The sequence below is a fragment of the Salmo trutta genome, chromosome 33 (genome assembly GCF_901001165.1).
Source record: "Salmo trutta chromosome 33, fSalTru1.1, whole genome shotgun sequence".
In the NCBI taxonomy this organism is placed as follows: domain Eukaryota; kingdom Metazoa; phylum Chordata; class Actinopteri; order Salmoniformes; family Salmonidae; genus Salmo; species Salmo trutta.
Window position 1 is genome coordinate 20,366,843 of NC_042989.1, and position 24,700 is coordinate 20,391,542.

Here is a 24,700-nt window from a genome sequence, read left to right on the forward strand (position 1 = left end):
ATTCCAACCCTCCTCCTGCCTCTCTCCCTCTGCACTTAAGGGAAGGTGTCGGGATACGTGCCTTTTAAGAAAAACCTAATGTTTTAAATTCAATTTGTCACCCAATTCTAAATGCATCTCCTTGTACCAACAGGGCTTCGTTGTCCAATTCATTAGGGCGATTACTCAGTCCACTGGCCACACTGGAGCCCTCACATTTCTGGTAAGCCCTGCATATAAGTATCATTTCTTTCACTGTAAACATGTCACTCAGACCAGGCTGTTCAGGGAGGGTGGGGGGGGGTGTTGCCCCCAGCCCCCAGGGCGTTAAGGGATGCAGAGTGGATTGACCCTCCCTGCTCTCCATTTTTTTTCTGTGTGTTTGTAATTGTTGGCTACTTGCATCTGCTTTTTAAGGGAAGCTCTTCACACCACTTCACTTACACCTTCACATGCAGTGTCACCCTTCACTCTTCCCCGCTCTGGCCCTTCATGCATCCTTCTCCCCCAGTTAACAAGGCAGGACAGAATATAAGGACAGAGTATTGAGATTCAAACTAAATTAACTGCACACATCTACTTCACCTTCCCTGAACATAGCATCCCGGGGTCCCATTTAACTAGGGCCTCATTGAGATGCTTAGTTAGTTCTTGTAGGACACATAATAAAGATGATAAATTCCTAGAGCATGGTTTTTACTGAACTAAGTGGACTTCAACTTATGTTTGTTTGATGTTTCTTTGATCATTTTGCTTTTGATTACAGACTGTTTATGTGAAGTGTGTGTACTGATATAGTTTATCTCAGAAGACCTCGATAATTGTTTTTAACACCCATTGTTAACACTCTAAAATGACAGCTTTATTTTGGTTACCATGACTCATACTAGCTCATGCAGTGTTTGGCCTTTCTAGTCTTTTCTGTAATGAGCCGCGTGTCACTTTGACCGTTTCACGACATCCAACTTCACTGAAACCACCAAACGTCACCACAAGTCCCTCTTGATTTTGGCCACGGTAACCTTGGACACCTTCACTGCAGTGTGAGAATGTGTTTAAAAATAACCAGGTCCATTAGTCTAGGAGGATAATGCTAGCCTGGCTACGTGGGCTACTCTCACGCCCTTGTGGCAGCGAAGTGCTATCACTGACACGGTGCGTCAGCACTTCTTTCTGTTGCTCCAACACTGAAAGGCCCCTCTTGATTCACACACGCGCACACACACACACACATAAGGAGGCTCAGATGGAGGACTGTCAGAGAAGCTGTGGAAAAAGTGTAAAAACATAATAACTGCGTTCTGAATATTATAATACATTATTAGTTCTCATGAGAATATACGATTTCAGAGTCCATGAGTATGCCAAGATTTGTTTTTCTAACACATTGGGACAAACAGCTGTAATTACATATGTATTACTAATATTCACTGCACAGTGAATATGTGGTTAGAGTGTGATTATCCAGTTATAGTTGAATCATTGAAGATCTTTCTTTGGTTTGGTGTGTTACTCATCTCGTCATCTGTCTGTTTTCATTCATTCCTCTCTCTGTCTGTATTTGCGTCTGCTTTGCTGCCCAATAGACACCAGACTGAATGATAATTCTGCAGCTTTTAGATACACTCTGTCTTAAATGTAATGGAGGGAACATGCTAAGTCCGCTAATTTACACTTGGTAAAAAGCGTGACGTGGAGTGGACGATGCGGGCGTTTATCAGTGAATGTTATTGGTATTGAGCGGCCAGTCCTTTGAAGGTTATGTTTCTGAGCAGTAATTGAAATGCAAAATAACATTAGGATCGATGGTTAGCTCTGTTTATTTATGAAATCAATATTGAAACCGTCCGTCACAATAGCAGCTCTGATTCTTACTGACAGCTTAAGTACGGATGGACTGACTCTACGCGGCCTCTGCAGCCCTTCCAGGCCTCCCAGCCATAACAGCTGTTACCCTGAGAGCCATTTGCCTCCTTGCTCTGCCCTGCCCTACTCTGCTCTACTCTGTTCTGTTCTGTCCTGGCCGCCCAAGCAGACTGATGGCATGGAGCATTCTAGGAGGTTCTGAAGACATATTGTAGGACTGTCTGAATGACAGCATTTATGGGCTTGGATGAGGATCGACACTAAAGCTACAAGTTCAAGAGTTTCCATTAATACTGGAGTAAATGCAATCCAGTCTTGATGTAAAGGGTATGACATTGTAGGGTGTGTACATACTCATCGGACCCTCGCTGTTGTTGTGTGCATGTGTCTCTCCCAGAGAGAGAGAACACTAGCACGTTCTCCTGGTTGGGTTTGCCTGCCCTGGGACCAGAACTTCTAAATCACCAACCATTAACATCCTAGCATGCAGGCTAACTACTGGCCACCCTCTGCCTCAGTGTGCAGTGCTAGTTTCACTGTGGTGACTGGGAATATTTATTGATGTGTTTATTTCCTAGGGTCCTTGTCAATAGGCTTTGTAGTCACATTACAAAATGGAAGGGAATCTTGTAGTTTGGGGTTTTTGGTAAATTGAAAATGTTGAATTTTAGAATATTTTTTTTAGAATATTAGCAGGGCCAATGAGAGATTTCTGGGGGGTTCACCTGTGAGTTAGAAATGTGTCACTGACAGTCGTCGGCTGTGATCTTTTTCTGGGGTTTGTCTTTTAGGAAGGTTACAGCGTCCATTTCATTTCTTGTTTTAATTCAATGTCAAAGTTCTATCTTCTCTACGTAAATCAAAGTCCATTAGATGTCCGTTTTGTCCCTCTCAGTGCTGTGCTGACCCGTGGCTGTCTCAGTAAACCAGACGGCATTATAATGTCAATCTTTATTCATCATTCTCTCTGCCGTAGAGAAGCCTCTCGGATTTCATTTCTGGAATGTCATAGCAGGGGCATGGACATACATGATGCCGTAGAGGGTACATTGAGGCTTGGCAGGGGGTATTGCATGTGTTATGGAAGGTGGAAGCTAGTCATGTTGTGTTTTTACATGTTTGTGTTTGACCTTTTTATAATTTCATATTTGTGTACCCAGTACCCTCAAATGCACACAAAACCCAGTGAAATGGTTTAGTTGAGCTGAGTAGTATAAACTGCCAGGTATCTCTTTCACTAACACTGCTCTGACACCAGACGGTGTCGGCTGCTGAGATGTATGTTTAGATTGCCCCCTGAAGGAGACTCATTAATTCAAAAAATATCCCCAAAGTTTAATTATTCCTGAATGGCGTGGTGTTGGATGTCAGCATATAAATCATCCACCCCACCCACCTTTTTATAATCACCACTATTTATGGGGAGTGAGGGGAGGGTCTGGGACATGAGCCTGTAAAGAGCTGGGGACCAGGGAGAGACTAGGGAGAGACCAGGGAGAGACTAGGGAGAGACCAAGGAGAGACTAGGGAGAGACCAGGGAGAGACTAGGGAGAGACTAGGGAGAGACCATGGAGAGACCACGGATAGACTAGGGAGATACCAGAGAGACTAGGGAGAGACTAGGGAGAGACTAGGGAGAGACCAGGGAGAGACTAGGGAGAGACCAGGGAGAGACCAGGGAGAGACTAGGGGGAGACTAGGGAGAGACTAGGGAGAGACTAGGGGGAGACCAGGGAGAGACTAGGGAGAGACCAGGCAGAGACCAGGGAGAGACCAGGGAGAGACTAGGGAGAGACTAGGGAGAGGGGCCCTGAGTGTCTCTGGAGCGATTTGAAGGGCTTTAACACACCATCCCATAGCCGTGAAATAAAGGCCTGGGGCCGGTTCCATACAGTGGAATAACTAGAGATCATTGGTGTCCTCTGCATCGAAAGAGATTCAGTTATCGCCTCAAAGATGATGAAAACAAACAAACAAATCTAATTCATTTTGTCCTCACATTTTTATCAGCATACTGTATGTTCAACATTGAACATTATTTCAGTGTTCCATATTCCACCAAAAATGTGGAACTCATCCATGTGCTATGTTTATGTGTGAGCCTGTGTAAACATTGACACATTTGATTGCGGTTAAATTATTCTGGACACCTGATAAACCCGTTAGTCTTGCCTTGTGTGTGTATATATATTGTGTGTGTGTTTGGCCCTTCCTCTGATGAAGAGGGTAATTTATGGTAGTGGCAGGACGGGCTCTTTGTTTAAAGCAGGTAGAGTTCCCCCCTAAACAAGGACAGCCTATCAGAGGAAGATTAATGAAGTAATTTCATGCATGGCTCCTTGCCTCTGTCCCCCTGTACTCGGAGTCACTGTGTCTCAACCTGTGATTTACATTGGTCTGCCTTAAATAGGCTTAACCCTTTACAATAATATTTCCTCTGTTTGTCCACACACACTGCAGAGTGCATGCGATGACTTTAACCCTATACACACCCTCTGTGCATTAGTCATATTTCTAGAAATATATGTGTGTTCTAGTTAGATTTGACATGCATGTATAGTTTTCCCTTGCTGGTTATACAGTAGTTCTCCTTGGTTCACAGGATTGTGTCTGTGCTGGTTCCAGAACAGTGTTGTGTGGTATACAGCTGGAGCCAGATCTCTGTGCTTGTGGTTTAGGCCAGGGAATAGAACGGCTGGTAAGGCTCAGTTTGGAAAGGGAAAGGGGGATACCTAGTCAGTTGTACAACTGAATGCATTCAACTGAAATGTGTCTTCCGCATTTAACCCAACCCCTCTGAATCAGAGAGGTGCGGGGGGCTGCCATAATCGACATCCACGTCTTCGGTTAGACATGGTGAAGTGTATGGGATCTGAATTACACAACACTGTTTATGATTAGGCATTAGGCATCCACTGCCAACGATTAATGCTCTCGATGACACATTTGATGGTGGCTAATTATTTTGCTGAAAGAGCACCATTAGACTTTCTTCCTACAGTGAGATGTGATGATACAGAATAGCTCCCTGAGCTACTCTACTCTACAGGGAGCTTCTCTGCTGTGTATGCAGACTAGTATGTTAACTCTTTTATTGCCGTAGAACCATGTCTGAACTGGTAACCCACTCCCTAACAGAGTTCTGGCATCTTCATCTGATCTTTCCTACCGTCATTTGTTTTCCGAGGATTCTTAGCCCTTTTCAGAATAGGATCTCTCCAGTGTCACTCAGGCAGTTTACGTCAGACAAACAGCAGTGCCTGTATCATAAGACGGCCTGTTTTCCCTGCCAGCATCGTTTCAACAGGAAGAAAAGAGGGGGGATCAATAGATGTGATCTGTGTCTTGGGCAGCCAGCACTGTCTTGTGGCTGGCCTGTTGGAGCATGGGGCTCATGTTGTCGTAGTGGGTGAGCTCATGGCTTTATAAAGACTACAGTGACATCGCTGTGGAGCAGCTAAATTTAATCCTCTGTTGGAGACTGAAAAACTGAATTGGCCGGGCCACGGAGCTGCATGGTCCCCGCAGTGGTAACCCTGCACCACCCAGCCCCATCCCCTGGCCTACGGACTATTGATCTGGGGCCCACGCCGCTCTCCATAAGCACGCATAAACAGCCCTGTCTCCCTTCCGCTCTCTCTCTCTCTCTCACTATCACACCCTCTTTTTTGCTTTCTGTTTGTCTGTCTCTCTATTGTGTTCTTCTATAGATCAGCACATTATACATCTCTGTCAGCTGACGTGTCCGTTAACAAAGAGGGCCCGCCCATCCCACCCCCTTTACACCTACCCTGCCCCTTCCTCTATCTGTTTAGAGCAGGCCTAATGAATGAGAAAATCCCAAATTAGGAGGTTTTCCCAAACTAAGAATAAAATGGGTCTCTATTGGGTGCAGGGAGTGCCTCTAACCTCTATACCAACCACTGCCTCCTTTAACATTTCCTACGCTGTGTCTCCCCCTCCCTACTTACACACACCTCCCCATTCCCCTGATGGTCATTAACCTGGACCCAGTTATATAGAAAGACATCCTCCCCCTAAGCTCTGATCTCCCCCATCCCATTTCATTTACATGGCCCCATGTGAATACAGACACCCTCCAGAAACGTCTCCTAAAGATGACGTTTGTCTGTATTCCAGTGATTGTAGCCAGTCAGCCTGGTCCTGGTTCCAGTCAGTCAGGCCTCTCTCCCTAAATGAGTCGTTCTCCATGCAGCCGAGCAGTAAGAGGTGACGGTGGCCCCTGGAGGTGAGGTCACCATGGCAGCTGCCAGTGGGCTCTGGAGGTGGCGGGAGGCTGAGCGAGACTGAGACGGTCTGTCAGGAGCTAATTGAGTTCCTCCTCCTGCGCTGACTCTGGGCCAGTGGCTTATCAGGGACATCGCCAAGGGGCCTCCAGGCAGATCTGCCCCTACTGGGGCATCTGATATCACCATCACCCCGCCTGTGGATGTCACCCCCCCAGTAGGAGCAGAGAGGGGGGCTGGGGGCTGGGGTGAGGTTAGCCAACGCTATCAAACCATGTTTTTGGCATCCCACAGCCCACAGCCAGAGAGTGAACAGTACATTCTAAAATGATCTCATGCCTTTGTAAAACTCAAAGGAGGAATCATTTGAGTACACATTTTACATCTCTCCCCATTTTACATCTCTCCCCATTTTTCATCTCTCCCCATTTTACATCTCTCCCCATTTTACATCTCTCCCCATTTTTCATCTCTCGCCATTTTACATCTCTCCCCATTTTACATCTCTCCCCATTTTACATCTCTCCCCATTTTTCATCTCTCGCCATTTTTCATCTCTCCCCATTTTACATCTATTTTACATCTCTCCCCATTTTTCATCTCTCCCCATTTTACATCTCTCCCCATTTTACATCTGTTTTACATCTCTCCCCATTTTATATCTCTCCCCATTTTTCATCTCTCCCCATTTTTCATCTCTCCCCATTTTACATCTCTCCCCATTTTTCATCTCTCGCCATTTTTCATCTCTCCCCATTTTACATCTATTTTACATCTCTCCCCATTTTTCATCTCTCCCCATTTTACATCTCTCCCCATTTTACATCTGTTTTACATCTCTCCCCATTTTATATCTCTCCCCATTTTACATCTCTCCCCATTTTACATCTGTTTTACATCTCTCCCCATTTTATATCTCTCCCCATTTTTCATCTCTCCCCATTTTTCATCTCTCCCCATTTTACATCTCTCCCCATTTTTCATCTCTCCCCATTTTACATCTCTCCCCATTTTTCATCTCTCCCCATTTTTCATCTCTCCCCATTTTACATCTCTCCCCATTTTACATCTCTCCCCATTTTTCATCTCTCCCCATTTTACATCTCTCCCCATTTTTCATCTCTCCCCATTTTTCATCTCTCCCCATTTTACATCTATTTTACATCTCTCCCCATTTTTCATCTCTCCCCATTTTACATCTCTCCCCATTTTACATCTATTTTACATCTCTCCCCATTTTTCATCTCTCCCCATTTTTCATCTCTCCCCATTTTGAGTTGAGCTTTTATTATAAACACTTGAGGTGTGTGATGTGCTCATGTAAAAAGTCAATGCTAATGTGAATAAGAGATACAGAATGTCTGAGTGTCTGTGTCTGTGTTTAACACTTCAGTACGGGCATTAGCACCCTACAGAAGTCAGCATAGAGCTCACAGCAGGAATACTTACAAATTGGCCCAATTAGTTTCTCCAGGCTCTGTCGTGTTCCTGTGACAGTGTGCAGAATGTTCAGGCCGTGTTCAGAATGCTTCTGGCGGCCCAGCCAGGGAAGGGAAGGGAAGCGCTGAGACATGGGGATGAGTGCTCTTTAGTTCCCTCTCCTTCTGAAGAAGAGGAGCGGAGAGCGGGAGAGGAGATCATTAGGGCAGCTAATCCTGGTCACAGCAGCAGCACTGGAATGATATCAGGGATCTGAAATGCTGTTAGGAGGACCAGCTGGAATCTGATTAAAACCAAACTGCTCAGTGTGCTTTTGTGGGCCCATAACCCACCACTCAGCATGAATGTTGATCCGTACAAAGGGAACAAAAGGAGGAGGAAAATGGAGAGAAAGAGAGATATCTTTGACATGCAGTCCTCCAGTATGCAGCCAAGCAGCATAATGGAAAAGACACTTACTGAACCTGAGAAGAAGACAACTATGGATTTCACAACATACCTGGGTCTTCATCAGTTCAGTAGACCTTTTCATTTTATGTCCTGTCTGGGATACATCCTAATTAGCACCTGGTCCATATGTTGTATTTTTATTAACACAATTCCTGCTGTCAAATTATTCATGTTCATATTTATTTGCCATATTAATAATAGTATTTATAGATTTAATTTGAACCTGTCCCATTTGAGAATAAGATTAATAGAATATTAATAGAAATGTAAGAAAATATTTGACGAATGTACACTAGGTTCAAATGGTTAGTATTCATTCAATGTCATTAATCAATATAAGCAGCCTTGTTAGAAATATAAGCACAGCGGTAGCATAATGTGTCAATGCAGAATGAGTTAAGGAGATTCTAGCCAGCACATGTATTATAAATGACCACATAGAGCTGGAGGGGAAACAGTTAAGACACTTATGCAATTATGCTAAGTGTCACCCTGGAGGTGACCTTTGAACTGGGGTTAAGCTTACTCTGAATTTGTGAAATAAAAGCTAAATGGAACCTTCCCGCATGCTGCCATTTTAAATATATTGCCTTTAATAAGCCGAGTGCATGTGACCTATTATACAGGTGCACAGAGCTATCTAAAGCAGAGAACATAAAGCAGATGAATAGAGGCTCCTTTCATTCATTTATGTGGATGCAATCCGCAAGAGTAATTTAAACAGCGACATTACGTTAAAAAGCATCAAGGGAATGGAGCTTTTTATTTCATTATCTTGTTATTTTCTTATTTTGTTCTCACTTTCTAAGAGTACATAGAGTCATCTGTTTGAGATATAAATATTCCTTAAAACACGAAGAGAGAAAAAAAATCTTCAAACTTCCTTGGTTTTACTTTTACCTCATTTTTTGTAGGTATTGTCCAACTTGTTTTTATAGTTACTGTGAGAAATACTGTAAATAGAGTACCATGATACCTAGTAAAAAGTCTGGTTATGGGTTTTATATTATGTACGCTCTATATTGAAAGAAATTCCCGGAGTGTTCAGCCGAAGGGCTTATTCCACAAGGTCAACGGTTTTAACAGAGGGCATTTTTTATTATTTATTTTAGCAGTTAACCTTTTTGTGAATTTCCAGAGGTGGTGGGCACCTGGACCTCCAATGAATATACATGACAGGAGGGAGGGAAACCCGGGAATTAGATTTAATTTGACATGCTGACCCTCATCTCCACGGGCCCATGAAGCCAGGGTGAGAAAATAAGGTTGACCCTCTGACCTCTGGGCCTGAACCCTACTGTCACCCACCCTTACAATTAAATCAACCAGAGAGAAAGAGACAGCTATCCCGGCTGGCCCTTCTCTAGCTGGCCGATGGGGATATGGAAAAGGTCTCTGTCTCACCCTCTCTGCACTCTGAGACGGCCGACCGTGTGTCGGATAGATCCTGATGGAGACGTTAGGAGTACTGGTAGAGAGTATCCCCTCTCTTCCTGTGCTGCTGATGGGAAACTGACATGTCAACTATGGAAACATTACCATTAGTTGGCAACATATTAATATAACTAATGTACTAAAGCAGGACTTAGGCTGTCTAGCTGCCATCAACCATGAACGCCGGTGTCTGCATTTGCATAGGCCACGCAAGGCTCAATTTCATTAATGTGGGCGAGTGCAGATGACCTTTCACCTTGTCAGTGGTGCCTAATGCAGAGGTGTGTGTGACCCTGCCACGACCCTGATGGGTCGCTGTGTCCACACGACCTTTAGAAAGCATAGAGGTTATCCATCTCTCATAGCGCTCTATCTCCTCAATTCCCTCTGTTTGTCCAGGAAAAGACCAGGCTAGAAGAATCCGCTTTAAATGTGGTGGCGACAGAAATACATTTGTATGGACAAAGAGCTGTTTTAGGGTTAGTTGCATTGTATCGACACAACCAGAGGTTGCAATTTATTTCAGTCACGGCAGGCAATACATCAGATGAGATGCTGTTATTAACCAGACAGTGAACAAAGTCAATATCCTTCTTTTTCTTTTTGCCTGCCTGCTGATTCAAGGAGACTGCTCCTGGTATGTTCTCTGTATTCTGGCTCCAGTCTGAAATATGGATCCCAGGAATGCAGTCGTCCCTGTGTTAGCATTGACTGTGTTCCTGTGTTAACGAGTGTGGTCCGTGTTGAATGTGTTTATTTCACCTGTGTGTTCTCTCTCTCTCATGGCTGGTGGCATGTGGGGCTAATGAAGCTCTTAGTATCCTCCCACCTGGTTGGCTGGTTCATGATGAGGGTTAGGAAACACTGTGGTGAGGATGAGACAGAGAGGGAGAGAGAGATCAGAATAAAAGAGAGCAGCAGAAGTGTCACTGAATGTGTGATGATATGGAAGAAGTCCTTCTCTTTGGAGTGTGAAGTGAATTGCTCTGTGTGAACAGTAGCCTACAGAGTTTTCACACGTAGTCAAATTGTACAAAGATGTGTTTTCTCTCTATAGCTGTCATGGTATCGTTAGACAATGTATAGATTTTAGTTTTGTGGGTAGCACCAGTCGATCTGAAACTGTTCATGTCTATAGTCTAAAAGGCCATGCTAATGGTCCTGTTTCTCACCCCTCCCCTCTCTCCCCTCCCCACCCCTCCCCTCTCTCCCCTCCCCTCCCCACCCCTCCCCTCCCCTCTCTCCCCTCCCCACCCCTCCTCTCCTCTCCCTTTTCTCCCCTCCCCTCTCTCCCCTCTCTCCTCTTCTCCAGGCTGCTGAATAGAATGGCTGTTGATGACCGGCACCTTCCCTCCAGCTGCGGGTCCTACATCAAGACGGAGCCGTCCAGCCCCTCCTCGGTCATCGACACGGTCAGCCACCACAGCCCAAGCGGCAACTCGGACGCCAGCGGCGGCTATGTCAGCGCCATGAACAGCCACTCCAACGGCCTGGACTCTCCCCCCATGTTTACGCCCGGCGGGCTGGGCGCCGGCCCCTGCCGCAAGCGCTACGACGACTGCTCCAGCACCATCATGGAGGACTCACCCATTAAGTGCGAATACATGTTGAACTCCATCCCCAAGAGGCTGTGCCTGGTCTGTGGAGATATAGCCTCTGGGTATCACTATGGCGTGGCCTCTTGTGAGGCCTGCAAAGCCTTCTTTAAAAGGACGATACAAGGTATTTCCCTCCCGCTCCCTACAGACACGCAAGAGATCTGCCCTACTACACATGCAGACACTCCATACAGGGTTTTACCTCCCCTCCTCCTAACACAATCACCTACTGCTCTAAACCACTATCTTGTTGTTAGACAGAACATGCTGAGTTGTTGCATGTAGCTGTGTTCATCAACATTATTTTCCATTTATCTCCCTGGGAAAAGGTATATTTTTCAAGGCCGGTGACTCCAGTTGTGCTGCTATGGATCCCCAGCATTGCTAAAACACCCAGGGTAACTTAATAGTGAGGGGAATTACATGCAGTGCAGCACAGTATGAGGCAACACATGTCCACAGGCACTGCATACACAATGGACAGCCACACACAGGACAGGCCACTAGCCAGAGCCTGCCGCTCGCAATGACATCATCAGCTGGGGTCAGGTTAGGTGGGGGGCAGTGGTGGTGACATCATCATCAGGGATCAGGTTTGGTGGAGAGTGGTTGTGTTATGTGCCCAGATGCCTGTGGGGGGTCCAAAGCAGGAGGTTGACTATGTGTGTGTGTGTGTGTGTGTGTGTGTGTGTGTGTGTGTGTGTGTGTGTGTGTGTGCACCTGGTGAATAGGGTGTGAGTGGTGCAGATCTGCATGGTATGATGTATCACAGGTTCCCATCAGAGAGGCAACGACAGGCCCCCCTCTGTGTGTCTCTCTGTGTGCTCTGTCCTACATTGATCATTGGGACCTACGGTACGGACGGAGATATCGTTGAGCCAGGGAAAATCACTGCTCAACATGCACAGCTGCCCCTGCTTAAGTCTGCTTAAGAATCTGAGAAATTAAAAGGAAAAATACAGGAGGCAAATATTGAAATATTTAGCTATAGTAATGGCATGCAGTGAAGTAAACATATTTATCTTGCAAAGGAGACAAATTCATTTGAACTTGTATTTCTTTATTTTGTATAATTGTTTTATACCTCAAATATGTTCTGTAAAAATAATAGTCTGTATGTCTCAATTTACGTCCTTAGCTTCTTGAGAATTGTCCCCCGAAAAATGCCATTATTGTGCCCAGGTTATCGAGTGCAGGCTGTCTAGTAGGTGTTGATTTTGAACATCCCAAATCCTATCAGCTTTAAACAGTCTATGTATCTTTGCAGTCAAACAAAAGCATTAGGCCAAATCCTGCTGTTTACCATGCTGCCATCAGCTATCCTGTCTATTGACATAAGATGATCATTTTCTCTCAAGTAACATAACTGCGCTTTTGTCCCCTTGCTACAAACCATTGACAGTGACACACAATAGAACAGAGAAGAGCAATCTGGGAAAGAAAGAGACGTCTTAAGTGGAGCAATAGCCTGGTACATGAAAAGAAAAATGGAAAGAGTTCTCTTTTTTTTCCTCCCTCACTTTACATTGTCGATTTGAAATTCCTCTCTTTCTCCTCTTGGAGGGCTGCCTGTAATGGAACTAATCTGCCGTCGTTTGTCCGAGCCACAGGAGTTTTGTCAATAACAATCAGCGTTTGGAAAGTGTAATTAAGGCCGAGGCTTTTCATTAGGAGGAAGGGAGGGGGCTGTCCCCAGGGACTGCAGGGCCAATTAGAAACTCAGGCACGCGTCGCACGCTGGGTAATTTCAGGGAAAGGAGGGAGAAAAAACCCTAGGATTTCTTTAGATTGGAGAGGGACCCGAGCGCTCTTTCAGAGGAGGAGAGGAAAAGCTTAATGGCATAATAATCAGACAGGGGTACCAGTCCAGGCAGAAGAGGACAGGGACGAGGACCATGGGACTTTTTAGGAGGGGGATGAGGAGGGGGTGAAAGCTTCTGAATTAATAAAAACCACACAGGATGACTGGAGGAGGAATAGAGGGAGCAGTAAACAGTGGGACATAAAGTCCTTGGATGAAGAAGAGGTTGCAGTAGATGAGACCTGATTAATTAAAGAAAAAACGAGGCTGTCTATCCAGGGTGGAGGGTATGAGATGACTTCCCTTAATGAGAACAACACAGAAGATGTGTCTTTTACACTCATTCATCACATTGTTTTTAAGCAATAACATTAAAGCTAATGGACTTTTTTACGTGACATTTTTAGCACATAATGAAATTTGAGACGATAGTGACCACACGGTTGACTGTCTGTGTTTAATATTTTTCAGAAATCTCGGTTTCTCTACCTGGGGTTCCTAGATTTATTTAGCATTGCCTACTCTTAACTTCCCTTCTCTCCTTTACTTCCTGATGTTCCACTGCTGTAAAAGAGATCTGCTGCCCCTACCTTTTCAACAGGATGGAATGGCAAATCCATCTTCTGTCACCTAGTCATTCAGTGAAAAGCCCCCTGAACTCTTACATGGAGATAGTTACATTAGTCATGCTCGAGGCCCAAATTAACGTCAACCTAGATCACCATCCATCCCGGACAAACTCCTATTCTCATAGCTCCCTAATCACAGGCCCGTGCCGCACCTCGCGTGTCCTGCCAATCAAAAGCATCAATCTCTTATTGAACCTTATTTTTCTCTCATTTTGAACCCAAGTATAAAATTGCTTGAAAACCAACTGAACTCAGTGGCCCTCTTTTTTTTATATGAAGTAATAGACCTTGACAGTAAGCCTGTAAAAGTCAGTTTAGATTTTGATGAGAAATACCTGCGATTTTACTGTAATTTACTTATAGGACCTGACTTTCCCTCACTGCCCTGGCACAGTTCCTGAAAAGCCATAAAATAAATTGAGACAGATAAATATCGAGAGAAGAAAATCATTTTTTTCTTCTTTCCTTCTCAGATTTCTATGTTATTTGTTTAATACTGTAACCTTTGAAACCAGAGATGAACCCAGCATTCTAGTTCAGGGTGTATATTAACTCCTCCAATGCTTGAGTGACTGGCTGTATAAATAGACATTTGTCTGAGGATCACTCCTTGTGCTATTAATGCCAATAAACGTGAACCAATCATGTATTTTTATATATATATATATACAAAACATCCTAATATTTAGTTGCACCCCCTATTTTGCCCTCAAAACAGCCTCAATTTGTCGGGGCATGGACTCTACAAGGTGTCGAAAGCATTCCACAGGGATGTTGGACCATGTTGACTCCAATGCTTCCCACAGTTGTGTCAAGTTGGCTGGATGTCCTTTGGGTGGTGGCCCATTCTTGATACACACTGGAAACTGTTGAGGGTGAAAAACCCAGCAGCGTTGCAGTTCTTGACACACTCAAACCGGTGTGCCTGGCACCCACTACCATACCCCGTTCAAAGGCACTTAAATATTTTGTCTTCCCATTCACTCTCTGAATCGGCAGACATACACAATCCATGTCTCAATTGTCTCAAGGCTTAAAAATCCTTCTTTAACCTGTCTCCCCCCTTCATCTACACTGATTGAAGTGGATTTAACAAGGGACATCAATAAGGGGTCATAGCCTGGATTCACCTGGTCAGTCTGTCATGGAAAGATCTTTGTACAAATGCTTTGTACACTCAGTGTATATTGGTCTATGCACACTGTCCTCTTAGTGTATATGAGAGAGTATGCCTGTGTGTGTGTGTTTGGGTTTAATGAGTGTGGTTGTTTGTGCATGGTCTCTGTTTCAAATCAAATCAAACTTTATTTGCCACATGCGCCAAATACAACAAGTGTAGACGTTACCGTGAAACGCTTACTTACAATCCCTTAACCAACAGTGCAGTTCAAGAAGAAGAAAGTATTTACCAAGTAGGCTAAAATAAAAAGTAATAATAAAAAGTAACACAATAAGAATAACAATAACGAGGCTATATACAGGGGCACCGGTACCGAGTCAGTGTGGAGGGGTACAGGCTAGTTGAGGTAATCTGTACATGTAGGTGGGGGTGAAGTGAATATGCATAGATAATAAACAAACAGTGAGTAGCAGCAGTGTACGGGGGGGGGGGGGGTTATAGATTCCAGAGTCGGCTACTCTGATGATTGCCTCCTGTGAACAGATGGGAAATAGATGGGCTTATTATTATGGTATGGTTGTGCTATGACAACAGACACAACAGGAAGAGAGACATACCTCATCATCTCTCTTTTCTCACACATTTATTTACCTCAATTCCAAAGAGATGAGAGGAATTAGCATGATGATTTCTAACCCAGATACAGAAGAATGTCTAATTATTTAATACATCTTGGGACCCTCCACTTGATCTGTCCAATAACATTAACATAATTGCATAAGTTGTTAAAGGGGTTGGAGGGTTGAAGGGGGAACATTTACATTTACATTTTTTTTTTAACTTCCTGTTGTTCCACTGCTGTAAAAGAGACCTGTAAAAGAGTGGGAACCCCACTGGAATGTTATACAGCACTTACTCTCTCTCTCTTTAGAAAACACTGAGCGAGGGTCAGGGTGGACAGAGGAGCAGGTTGGCTGTGTCCAGATGGAATCCAAATGTGCCTGTGTATGGCTGTTTATCTATAGGCAGGAGAGCTGCTGGAGCACAGTCTGTGCAGGTAGACAGGATAATACTGGATATAGGCCTATGTCAGTCTATATGGAAGTCATCAAGGTTAATCCTTCTAGATGAGAAAGGAACTGTACACAGCGTTGAATAGATAATAGTTGAGTAGATAACATGGCTTTGTGGTAGATAAATAAAAGAATCCAAGCTTAAGAATGCACATGAGAAAACATCAACGATAAAATAAGTATTGTGTCTCCAGTGTGCCTCAGAATGTGCTTCTCTGTTCTTCCATTCATGATGGACAAGGAATGATTCTAATTCAGGTCCTCGAGTAGCTTGATATTATTTTGAAAGCCTTCATTGAAAATCTTGACGACAGTAAAATGTAGGGAATCGGACACGAGGAGAATGCCATCGTATATCCTGTCCTTCCTTTCTATTGCTAATGCTACAGCACAGGCAGAAACATCTCTTTTATTGAGTAGAAATGAAACTCTTTTTCATTGTGTTGTCCCGGTATCAGACGCTGTAGTCCTGGATGTGAATAATGCATAAGGCGTCTTGCCTGTACACTATGTAAATAGTCAACAATGGCAACAGCGGTAACAACAGGTTTGGGGCTTCTGGAGCATTATGTAAAGTGGCTGGGGGCCGTGTGTCCGGCTCTCTCCCCTGCTATTGAGGCAGCAGGCGGCAGGGCGGCCAGCCCCTCTGAAGGGAAGCGGGATGCAGGCTGGATGGTTGGCTGCTCCAGGGGCCTGGAGGGGACATGCTCAGAATTAATGAGAACAATTTAGCAAGGGGCAAGGGTGCATTTATGAAGGGGTCCATGAGGAGTACTGGAGGTCTCCTCTCCCTCCCTCCCTCCTTCTTCACCCCCACCTCTGGAAGTTACCTTGTTCCCTGGAGGTCACCTCATCTCACCTCAGACACACTACTGTAATGGATTGTTGCCCAGGAGATGATTAACAAATGCTGATGCCCAATGTCTGGTCTGCACAAACTGATTTTTATAGACCATAGAATCCTGTGTGATATACAGTAACTGTTCCACTGGTTTTTAACCTAGAGAACACACTGCCTCGTACAATGTAAATGACAATGTCCTAAAATGTGTATTGTATCCTTACTTTTATGCTTACTTTTATTCTACATGTAAAAAAGGAGAAAAAAAAGGTAAAAACATTTAACCTTTTGCTTTTCCTTTGCCTATAACTCAATAGGAAGATACACTGCGTTATAAAGAGGGATCAGGTTAAGGCTAACCCATATTTCTTGTCCTTCTCAGGCAACATAGAATACAGCTGTCCCGCCACAAACGAGTGTGAGATCACAAAACGGAGACGCAAGTCATGTCAAGCCTGCCGCTTTATGAAGTGTCTCAAAGTGGGGATGCTCAAGGAAGGCAAGTAGATCTCTGCAAGTCTCTGTCTGTCTGTCTGTCTGTCTGTCTGTCTGTCTGTCTGTCTGTCTGTCTGTCTGTCTGTCTGTCTGTCTGTCTGTCTGTCTGTCTGTCTGTCTTGGTATCACTCTCTTTATGTTAATTAAAATAATCTCAAAATTCGCAGCAGTGGCCAGACAACTGATCTGAGTCCCAGGTCTGTTCTGTCCTCCCCCTACCAACACAGCAGTAAATCATGGGCAGCTGAGCTGGGGACAGAAATATGCTGAATAGGTCGATCCTGCTGTCTGAGTAATAGAAATGTAACAGTATTCCGACTGGAAAGGCTTCTGCTGGGTCCCTGAGCACACACTCCGGCTAGTCTCAGCTCTCCCCGGCATATTGATCTGCTAAATGTTTTCCGAACATCTCAGCTCTCTTCTTGTGGATGATTTTATAAAGTCACCCCAACTGGGAATTCAGTGACAATTAAAAATGCTGCTGATGGATTTCTCCGGCCAGGTTTCTTACCCCCTGCCAGGCCCCCTGAGACCCCAGGCTGGGCTGCTCCTTCCGGGGGAGGCCCCGGACCCCTAGCCCCCTACCAACCTGGCACCCTTCCCTTGCATTACTGCCGCTTTATCCCCCTCCCCTCCTCACTTGTTGGTCTCTCCAAACAGCCCCAACACATGAATAATGAGAGCAGTGTGGCTGGGGAACGGGGAGGTGCTGTCATATTTATTTAGCTGCCCGCTGGGAAGAGCTCTTTAAGGAAACATGCTCTTTATGTCTTACTTTCCGCGAGCGCTGGTGAGAATAGGTCAAGTGGTGCTTATGTTTGACTAAGCATGATTATCCCTCCACTGCCACTGTACTACAGGGTAGACGTGAAGAAAAGACTCAGAGGAAGATATTCTCTATTACGGTGGCAGAAAAACCCAACATGATTAGTCATTTTATACTCTCATTTTATACTCCATAGCAGTAGCCTAATTACAATCCCTTAAAATATGTTGTTAACTAAGCACAACCATTTTCATGTTGTTTTTGGTATCCTTACTCATCAACATGACATGCAGTATACCCAACTTTTACCCCACCCCCATCTCCCTTAATTCACCAGAGAATGGAATGTATAGTACATCCTATCCCATCTCTAACTCCAGCGGCATAGTAGTCTATATAGATCTCTGCTTTGTAACATAATCTCCTTACTGCATGAAGCAAGATAAAGCCAGAAAGACAGATTCATCGCTTTACTATCCGATGAAAACTTAATGCCAATATATCATCTGGGGGAATAAGAGACTACAAAATATATAGTGATGGTCATAAATGCCTGGCCAGTGTCGGGTCAAAGTAGGAGATAGTATAGAGAGAGTGTAGAGATCAAATATGCAGAGAGAGACTTAGTCCAGCATTCTAATGAATACTTATGTATATTCAGCATATCCACAGATTGAAAACTACGCTAATTTCTACGGAGTGGGTTTCGCCACATATTAGAATGGAGGTAGAGATTACCTCTGGCTCTGTGAAGTCCTTCAGGAATCAGGTCACCCTCCTCTCTCCCACCTCCGGCGACGCTTTTCAAACACAATCAAAAGAAGTAAATACATTTCCCAAATTAACAGAAATATGTGAAATGCATCTTAATGCACGCCACACTCTATCTTCTCCTTAAAGCAAGGTCAGGTGTCTTACGGCGGCGTGCGTGAGTGTGAAACCAATGAATCTGGTCACGGGGACGAGGGACTGGAGGAGATGCTAGTCTAAGCTCTACGAAGCCATCGGCTCAACGCCATGTCCAGGCTCAGGGGCTGGAGATGGTCAACGCTCATGTGACTAAAGCTACCCCTCTGGAGTTCATTACTGCAGAAAGGTCATTCACTCAAGAAAAAAGAAAATACTAATTATAACTTTATAGCTCTACCAAAGGTGTAATGCAGTTTTCTACCATCAGGCGCTCTATGGAACTACAGTACATTTTAATGCATCACAGCACACCTAACATCTCTTTTTAAATGTTCACATTTTAGTCATTTAGCGCTCTTATCCAAAGTGACTTACAGTAGTGACTACATGCATTTGTCATACTTTTTCATGCTAGTCCCCCGTTGGAATTGAACCCTGGCGTTGCAGGCCCCATGCTCGAATAACTTTGCCACACGGGCCATGATATGACTGAATTTCAAGACATTCAGGGAGATCTTGGAAGTGCAAAGGAATTACTTTTTTCCCTCAGTGCCCATGTTAAGGTTAATAGTTAATACCTTTCAAAGCAAGGCATTTCAAGGCTTTAACTCCCCTACTGATTAAGCGAGTACATGGTAAGGAATTAGTGCATGTTTTTAGTCCATTGGAAAAGGCTCCAGTTTATCTCTGTAGACGTCTTAAGGGAAGTGTAAGGGAAGTGATCTCCAAAGATCAGCAGTCCGCTTAAAGGGGATCTGCCAGAGACTTGAGTTAAATCGCTCTACTTTCCCCCGACTGTATAAAAGAGGAAGTGATCAATAGAAGAATCAAATGTCAGGGGCTACAGGTTTCTCCTCTGATCAATGGAGGGGGATCAGAGCTGAGAGGGAGAGAAAGAGGAACAGATACTATTGAGAGATTACATTGACATAATTCAGTGGCAGATGCCCCCACACACACTCAGACACACACACATGCAGACACACACACACACACACACACACACACACATACGCACACCACACACTCCCACGCTACAGTACTGCTGTGCTACCTCTCAGTAATAGGCTCTATCTTGTCATGTTCTCTGGGCTGACAGGTGAGAGCACAACAGACATGTTTTAAAGGAGGGTGAAAGACGCTGATACACAATAAACCTTCCTGTATATCACTCTGATAAGAAGACACGCGATAGAACAACCACATGCCACAAGAGCACCCCTATCATCCTTACTACAACATAAAGTACGTACATACAAGCCACGTACACACAAAAAAGTACGTACATACAAGCTGCATACACATAAAAATGGATTCACGCCAACACATAATTAAGACATGTACACAGACAGCCACTGAATGTGTGCTTCAGGAAATGGGGATTTAATTGTTTGGTTCCATAAGAACCTATTAAAAGAATGAACATGCAATGTGAGATGTTTCAAACAGCCCAATGCTTTTCCACAAAGTGTAACTTGGCCTTCATATGGAGCCTGCATCTTGAGTGGGGAGTGAACCCAGCGTGATGTTACTGCAATAGGGTTAGATAGTTCCACTACGCTATGGGCAGGTGGACAGAGCATGTGATGAGAGCAGACTGGGGGCCCAATCAGCAGATAGGGATAGGGGGGCCATCGTGTGACCATTTTTCCGCTGCCCTCGCTCATCACCACTCGTGATTAAAAATGCTGCAACACGCTTACAAGCATGCAAAGCTGGCAACAGGGGCTCTTTGAAATAGTGCTGACGGGGGTTTAGCAGGGTGGCTGCCTTGAAAGGCAGGGTTCACCATGCCTCGCCATGTGGCCTTCTGATTTTCCCAGCTAAAATAGGGTCCGCCTAAGCCCCCCTTGGCACTGCCAACCATCCCAGACATCCTGACACTTTCCCCAGGGAGAGAAATCCAGAACAGGTGACAGGCTCAAAATAAGGGACCCTACTACGGCCGGCCACACAAAGTGAGGGAAGACAGGCCCTTTAGTAGGAGTGTGCTCTGAGTGGGATTATTATTGTTTTTGGAGAGAAAGAGGAGCCCTAGGTCAGCTGGCCCCAGCCCCGCCCCTAGCCCGCCGCTAATCTGTGCACAAATGCCAGCCGCCTTGGCCAAAACCCCTTTACCCCTTTACCCCTGCACCCTGCACCCTGCTTTGAAGAGCTGACACCCGAGATAACCGGCCGCTACCACCCTCCCTTTACCCACCCACCGGGTGATGGTGCAGGCCGTTAAACACAGAGGTGATGAGGCAGAACTCACCCCTCTTCACACACACATTCACATACACACAGACACATTTACATACACACAGAGACATTTACATACACACGGACACATACACACAAATACATGGTACCGATGCACTGGACACAAACAAACAATCCAAAGCTTGGTCCATGGCTCACCGAAGTGACACATAGGCTTGACCAAGGCCTCTGTGAGTTTCTCCAAGAGGAGTCAGACACATGGAAAGAACTGGTCTACTTCTCTCTGTCTCTCTCTCTGTCTCTCTCTCTCTCTCTCTCTCTCCCTCTCTCTCTCTCTCTCTCTCTCTCTCTCTCCCTCCCTCTCTCTCTCTCTCTCTCTCTCTCTCTCTCTCTCTCTCTCTCTCTCTGACACAATCCCTTGCTCTCTGTCTCATTCTCTCCCTGTCCTCCCTCCCTGTATGGTCCTGTTCAACTGTAAAATGAGACAGGTTAGTGCCAAGCTTTAATTCCTGTCAGCATCTGGTAATTATGACCGGGAAAGCTCTAATTACAAGAGGCACCCATGTACCTGGGACTCCTCGTCACTGTGGCTTTACGCTGGCTGACACGTACAGCCACATGACTCACCAGCCAGCCCATCCCAACACCACGGGACAGCTCATAGGCTACGGTACATCCATACCACCTGGCTGTATCTGAGCTCCTCAGGAAAGCCCAGAGAAACTCTAGAATGTGGTGACATCACAATTATCGCTGGTATTTTCCACTCCTATAGTACAACCAGATAAATCTGAATCGTAACGCTCCTAAGCACTTAAACCCAGCAAGCACCAACGTGGTGACATAGGAGTCCATCTTGTCATGGGTTCATACTCGAGGCCTCGTCCCTGAATAGATTTACTGGTCAAATATTCCTTGACACTATTTTTACATGCTACATATGACAGATGTAAATTGGGGAATGAGGAATTTGTGATGTTCACTAATGTGGCAGGCGTCAGATGATCCCCCAGTGTTTGCTGAGAAGGATGGGTCTCTTCTGGGAATTGTGGGTAATTAGGTTAGTAGGTTGTCAGTGTCAGGAAATTTAAAGACAATCCTAATCAGATGTGTTTCTAGGGAATCAAATAATTTGTTAAGTAGAATAAAATCTCCTTATTCTATTCCTACACGATAATCCTGTTTGCTATAGCTACCCATGCATAGAGTCTAGTTTGGGAGAAGGGGGTGAAAATGAAAATGACCATTCTCATAATCCATCGTTTCAGTCCTTTCTATTGAATGAAGGCTATTATTTACGTACTAAATCATCTCCTTTTTTCTCCCCATCCATCCCCACTGTCTGTTCCCTCCATCGACCTCTAATCACTGTACATGGGGACATCCAAACCCATCCTCCAAGAGAGTACAGGCTGAGGGGGGAATTGTATTAGCCTCATTTGCAGTGGTCACACAATACCCAGCTATGACACTGTCTTTGTAGTTATAAAGTGATGAAATCATCAAGCAAGTGCTCTCCCTGTCAGTGATTTTAGCAGAGGGCACTTGGTGTGCTGACAAATAAATCTCCTCCACCAGCTAGACCATACATACAGTACAGGATAATACCTCTGATCAAATGTGGTTTAGCATCCATTTGTTTAGGGGGTTTAGGTTATACATAATGGGGAAATAGATAGACATTTGCTATACAGGGTAAAGATCCATCAGGCACATTCAGCAGTGTGCAGGACCGTGTCCCTGTGCAGCCCCAACAGGATGATGCACGTTCAACAGAAATGTTTTGCATACGATTAAATGAAATCACCAAACACCATCCTGTATCACATAAATGGAACACTGCAGATTAAATATTTTAACTCTGTTGAAAAATAATAGAATAGAAAGGACAATCCAAATGGAAACATTCAAATAATGAAATAATAAATAACTTATGTTACGATGAGGTTGGTGACATTTACAGTATCAGTGCAGGACCTGGTCCCCTGTGAGTGGCAGAGAGTGATAAGCCTCATGCCTGTCCCGTGAAAGAGAGGTGAAATAAGGAGCTTTTATTGGAAAGCTAACCTCTATCTATCTGTGTCATAATTCTATAAGACTGTACACCAGACAGTGTGTGGATGTGGTTGTGTGTTCATTCCTCCTACAGTAGCTACATGGCTGGACACAGAGGCCTCTAGACACTGAGCTCACAGGTACCTGCCTTGTTGTTCATTAGTATGCCGTCCACCTCACCCCAAAAACTAAATAATTAGAGGGCCAGTCTGTGAGATCATTGACCCTGCATTAAATATTCATATGTTTAGAGCTCCGTCAGGCTCGGCAGTGTCACCGTAGACCAGCCAGGCGTGGACCACATATGGGAACGCAGCGCCAGCCGGCAGTCCCTCTGACACCCTGACACTCCCTTTACTCTCTCTCACCATGCAGACAACAGAACAGAGCCATTCCTCTGGGCAGACACACACACCTCAGCTTGGTCAGGCTTTTAGAAGTAATGCCCCCTCATATAACAAGAGGAATACTTTAGATTTGTTTTTGATCACGTCGGAACCTGATGAGTGAATCTGAGTGTGTGATTGGGGAATTAGACGGAAACGTTTGTTGTGTTACTCTCTACCAATAACAATGTACTAATTGTGGAACTACTTAAAACTGTGTTCAATTGTTATTTTTATTGATAACATTCCTATGTTGTAGAATTGATTGATTCATTTTATTTGTCAGAATGGTGAAATTTCCTACTCAAAGGTCTCCTTGCTCCTTGTCATGTGTCAGGTGTGCGTCTGGACCGTGTGCGAGGGGGAAGACAGAAGTACAAGAGGAGGATGGATGCAGAGAACACAGCGTACCTGGGCCTCACACTCCCCCCTCCTGCCAAAAAACCCCGTGAGTAGTGCTCTGTCACCTCACTACCCACCCCCTTCCCGCAGCGTTCCCCCAGACCAGGTTCAGTTAAAGACAAAGGCATTTTATTCAGACCAGATTCTCCTGTTGTCTGGATAGGTGTATTTCCATAGGAGAGCACTTCTAGAGAATATATATTAGGCCAGACAGGCATTGTTCTGGTAACAGCTGAGTTATGACAAATCTCAGAGCAGATGACCGATATTAAACAGTGACTGGCTTCTCAGGGATAGCAGTCCTAGGAATATCCTCTCACATAATGTTGAGTAATGTGAGGATTGTTTTTATTATCAACCATATTAAACCATTCATTCGTTTACTTGTTAGAGGGAGAAAGAGAGAGTGAATGATTGTATATCCTAGCATGTACGTTTGTATCTGAGAGTACCTGTATTTGCATCACAGTAATGTGACCTTTGACTGTTGTTTTGACCACCTCTGCTTCCTCGTCAGTCACAAAGATAGTGTCCCACCTGCTGGTGGCCGAGCCAGAGAAGATCTACGCCATGCCTGACCCCACCATGCCTGAGAGTGACATCAAGGCCCTGACCACGCTGTGTGACCTGGCTGACCGGGAGCTGGTGGTCATCATTGGCTGGGCCAAGCATATCCCAGGTACGCCCACCCATCTACAGCCCACTGCACTAGTTGAGCACCATAGAAAGATATAGAACACCATTCACTCATGATCAGCTATAACATACTGTGTAGTTAGAAAAACAACACGTGATAGCAGTTTAAATACAGATCTAGCCATTCATTTCAACTGGTCCAATCTGACATCATGATTAGTCCTTGTTAGTTCCATTTAGAGTAGTTCAACACCAAGTCACCCTAATGAACCCTCTATCCCATCATCCATTTCCCTGCCTTTGCTAACGATGGGTGCGCATGCACACACGCACACACACACACACACACACGCGCACACACACACACACA

At 44.8% G+C, this 24,700-nt stretch overlaps 1 protein-coding gene across 3 annotated transcripts in view; it reads left to right on the plus strand.

Moving 5' to 3' along the window:
* Window positions 1-24,700, plus strand: part of LOC115172617 (steroid hormone receptor ERR2) — a 63,166-nt gene that overhangs the window by 13,542 nt on the left and 24,924 nt on the right. For all 3 annotated transcript variants that reach the window (XM_029730238.1, XM_029730237.1, XM_029730236.1), the window contains exons 2-6: window positions 134-202; window positions 10,730-11,139; window positions 16,862-16,978; window positions 23,630-23,740; window positions 24,212-24,373. In XM_029730238.1, the coding sequence (XP_029586098.1) occupies window positions 10,743-11,139; window positions 16,862-16,978; window positions 23,630-23,740; window positions 24,212-24,373 (787 nt within the window). In that variant the 5' untranslated portion in view covers window positions 134-202; window positions 10,730-10,742. The remainder of the gene's footprint in view (window positions 1-133; window positions 203-10,729; window positions 11,140-16,861; window positions 16,979-23,629; window positions 23,741-24,211; window positions 24,374-24,700) is intronic.